Source organism: Bradysia coprophila, unplaced genomic scaffold, assembly GCF_014529535.1.
Source record: "Bradysia coprophila strain Holo2 unplaced genomic scaffold, BU_Bcop_v1 contig_137, whole genome shotgun sequence".
Taxonomy (NCBI): domain Eukaryota; kingdom Metazoa; phylum Arthropoda; class Insecta; order Diptera; family Sciaridae; genus Bradysia; species Bradysia coprophila.
Genome location: NW_023503408.1, coordinates 389,635 through 392,518, shown reverse-complemented (window position 1 = coordinate 392,518; position 2,884 = coordinate 389,635). Strand labels below are relative to the sequence as shown.

At 42.2% G+C, this 2,884-nt stretch overlaps 1 protein-coding gene across 1 annotated transcript; it reads left to right on the top strand.

Moving 5' to 3' along the window:
- Positions 1–221: 221 nt before the first annotated feature.
- Positions 222–2,660, top strand: LOC119073095 (zinc carboxypeptidase-like). The gene is made up of 7 exons (XM_037178410.1): positions 222–606; positions 678–888; positions 1,302–1,438; positions 1,507–1,558; positions 1,617–1,701; positions 2,075–2,362; positions 2,428–2,660. Exons 1-7 carry the CDS (start codon positions 323–325, stop codon positions 2,625–2,627), a joined length of 1,257 nt encoding a protein of 418 aa, XP_037034305.1. The 5' UTR covers positions 222–322; the 3' UTR covers positions 2,628–2,660.
- Positions 2,661–2,884: the final 224 nt, after the last annotated feature.

Sequence of the window (2,884 nt, the reverse complement as noted above, 5' to 3'; positions counted from 1 at the left end):
ACGCTACCGTTAAGCAGACGAAGAGGATGACTTTTCAAAAAAAAAAATGTCTGGCAGCGATAAAGAGAATCTAAAAGTAGAAGAAAAGGTTGTGATAGTCCAGTGATAAGTGTTGAAGATAGTAGACGAATTTTGACGTGTTTCACTGTGTCATTGAGAAAAGTTATCCGCAAAGATAATCTCCGATGGTCTGTCTCTGCATCTTACGAGAAAAATTATTTTCATTCAGTTGTCGATTGTTGTTAGCGAAGTGTAGCAGCAATTTTCTGTCGTAAATTCTCCCATTGAGAAACTTTTTGTCTTTTTGTACCGAGAAACGAAAATGAATCTTCGATTGGTCTTTGTGGTATTGATGGCCGTCTCATGCTTTGCAGCAAAGGCACGCTACGACAATTACAAATTGTATTCACTGCAATTGGAAAGTGAAGAACAAGCAAAAGCTGTTGTCGAATTGGAACATCAGACCGACGCCTATGATTTCTGGTCAGGAGCGAGTTTGGTACGCGATGTCGATGTAATGATTCCACCTCACAAATTTGGCGAATTTGAAGATTTTTTGGAGCGATTCAACATATCGTTTCACATTAAAGTGGAAAATATTCAATCGTTCGTATTATAGAGATGGGCGCTCGCTTGAATCGTATTACTGTAAATCACCATTATCTTTCGATCCGCAGACTCGTTGATCAACAAGATCCGGAATTGACGGCACGCAAAACCGCTGAGGGCCGAAATGCCTTCGATTGGACATTCTTTAATACATTCGATGAAATTCAAAGTTGGCTGGACGGTCGTATCGCCGCATATCCCAGTGTTTTATCTAATATCGTCATCGGAAGATCACTGCAAAACCGCGTACTCCGCTGTGTCCGTTATTCAGAACGAGCTGTATGTTTTCATCGTTTGAAAAATGTGAACGGCAGCTCATGAGCCGACTGGGCATGGTAAAACAGACATGTGAATGACAGCTGGCTTGTATGGGAAAGAATCCTTCGAAAATCAAGTCGAGTTGATTTTCTCCCGCACAACCCAGCTATCATTCACATGCGCGTTCTACAGAGAAAAACGATCAGTTGGTTCGCCTTCGGCGAGATAGCATCCCAATGCGAATCGCAGTTGGATTTTATGGGATTATTGTGGCTCCATCCCCTTCCAAATAACCTAAATGTCATTGTGGATTCTGTCTCGGTGAAGACGTCCTAACTTATTATTTCTCTGGTCGGTCAGATTCGGTGCATGAGCTGCCGCCATCCTTTTAAACAACGCAATTAACGGTTAGTTCATCTACACACAATTCTTAGAACAACCCAGCCGTTTTCATTGAGGCTAACTTCCATGCACGTGAATGGGCCTCATCTGCCACTGCTACATGGATTATAAATGAATTGCTGTCTTCGACAGATCCAGAAACTAGACAAATTGCCAACACCGTTGACTGGTCAGTGGTTTGTTGACTCATTTTAGAATTATCATTGAACGTTCCCCTCTTTTAAAAACCTCTTCTAGGTACATATGTCCAGTCGCCAATCCTGATGGCTTTGTGTTCTCCCATGAATCGGTAAATTAGAATCTTATTTCGCAATTGTGTCGCTTTCTCACATTGCGTTACGTTCTAGACTCGGCTATGGCGAAAAACTCGTCAGTCGTGGGGAAGCTGCATCGGAACCGATCCGAACCGAAACTTTGACTTCTTCTGGATGTGTGCGTATCTTTCAAATTGAACCCAAGTTATCAGTGCCGCCTTTATCTTTTTTGGCGCAAAAGTGTTCATTTTTGTTGGAGGGAAATATTCATTGTGTGAACCAAATGTTCATTCTGCTCGCCAACTATTCATTGTGGGAATCAAATGTTCATTATGGGAGGTAAATGTTTACTGTGGGACCTAAATGTTCATTCTCGACGTGAAATGTTCATAATGTGAAGCAAATGTTCATTATGGGAGCCAAATGCTCATTGTGGGAGCCAAAGGTTTTTTTGCAATTTGCTTGGGCACCAAGGGTTAAGTGTCCAAAAAGAAAGGGCGGCACTGAAAACTATGACATAGACGAAAATGACCGAAATCGTTCTTTGATAGCTGCTGGTGCATCTAACAATCCATGTTCCGATACGTATGCCGGTCCGAATCCATTCTCCGAACCAGAAACTGCTGCCCTCAGAGACTTCTACGGTACCATTGCATCGCGTACTCGAATGTTCTTGTCGATTCATGCATTCGGCCAATATCTTCTGTTTCCACTGGGTCACACAACGGCTCAATCGAATAACCATGCCAATTTGTTGTCCGTTGGCAATGCAGGAGCAAATGCAATTCGTGCCACTGCTGGTGCCGATTATTTGGTTGGAAGCAGTTCGGTCGTTCTCTGTTAGTAGATCTTGCTTACAATTTACGAAAAACAATTTTTCATTTTCAATGAAAATTTATGGTAGACGCCACATCGGGATCAACGCCAGATTGGGCATTTGGCGTGCATAACACGCGTTTGTCGTATACCTTTGAAGTTCGGCCGATCCGAGGATCGAGTAACGGTTTCTTGTTGGCGCCGAACCAAATTATTCCCAACAATCGTGAAGTGATGAATGGAATCAAAGCTATGGTTGCACAGGCTCGAGTACTTGGAGAAATGTAGTATGCGTGTCGACGGTGATTTTTTTCAAAAATGTAAATCTTAAATATAAAATGGTTTTGCATTTACATGCACATTTCTGGTTGCGTTTCGAAGATGTAAACGTTACCGCCACCGATATCAGCTCCTTTATCAGTGTCACACTTCCACTGTAAGTCATATCAGTTCTTTTGTAAGTACTGCGTTATCTTTTCAATCAAATTTTCATTGAAACAGGGCTACGCAGACCCGTACGATTGTATCCACCTCTTAAACTACTT

Excerpts from the sequence above, each read along its gene's own strand:
- LOC119073095 (XM_037178410.1), top strand. The coding sequence starts at position 323 with ATGAATCTTCGATTGGTCTTTGTGGTATTGATGGCCGTCTCATGCTTT. Across the intron at positions 1,439-1,506 it reads ATTGCCAACACCGTTGACTG|GTACATATGTCCAGTCGCCA; the intron begins GTCAGTGGTTTG and ends AACCTCTTCTAG. Across the intron at positions 1,702-2,074 it reads CTTTGACTTCTTCTGGATGT|CTGCTGGTGCATCTAACAAT; the intron begins GTGCGTATCTTT and ends GTTCTTTGATAG.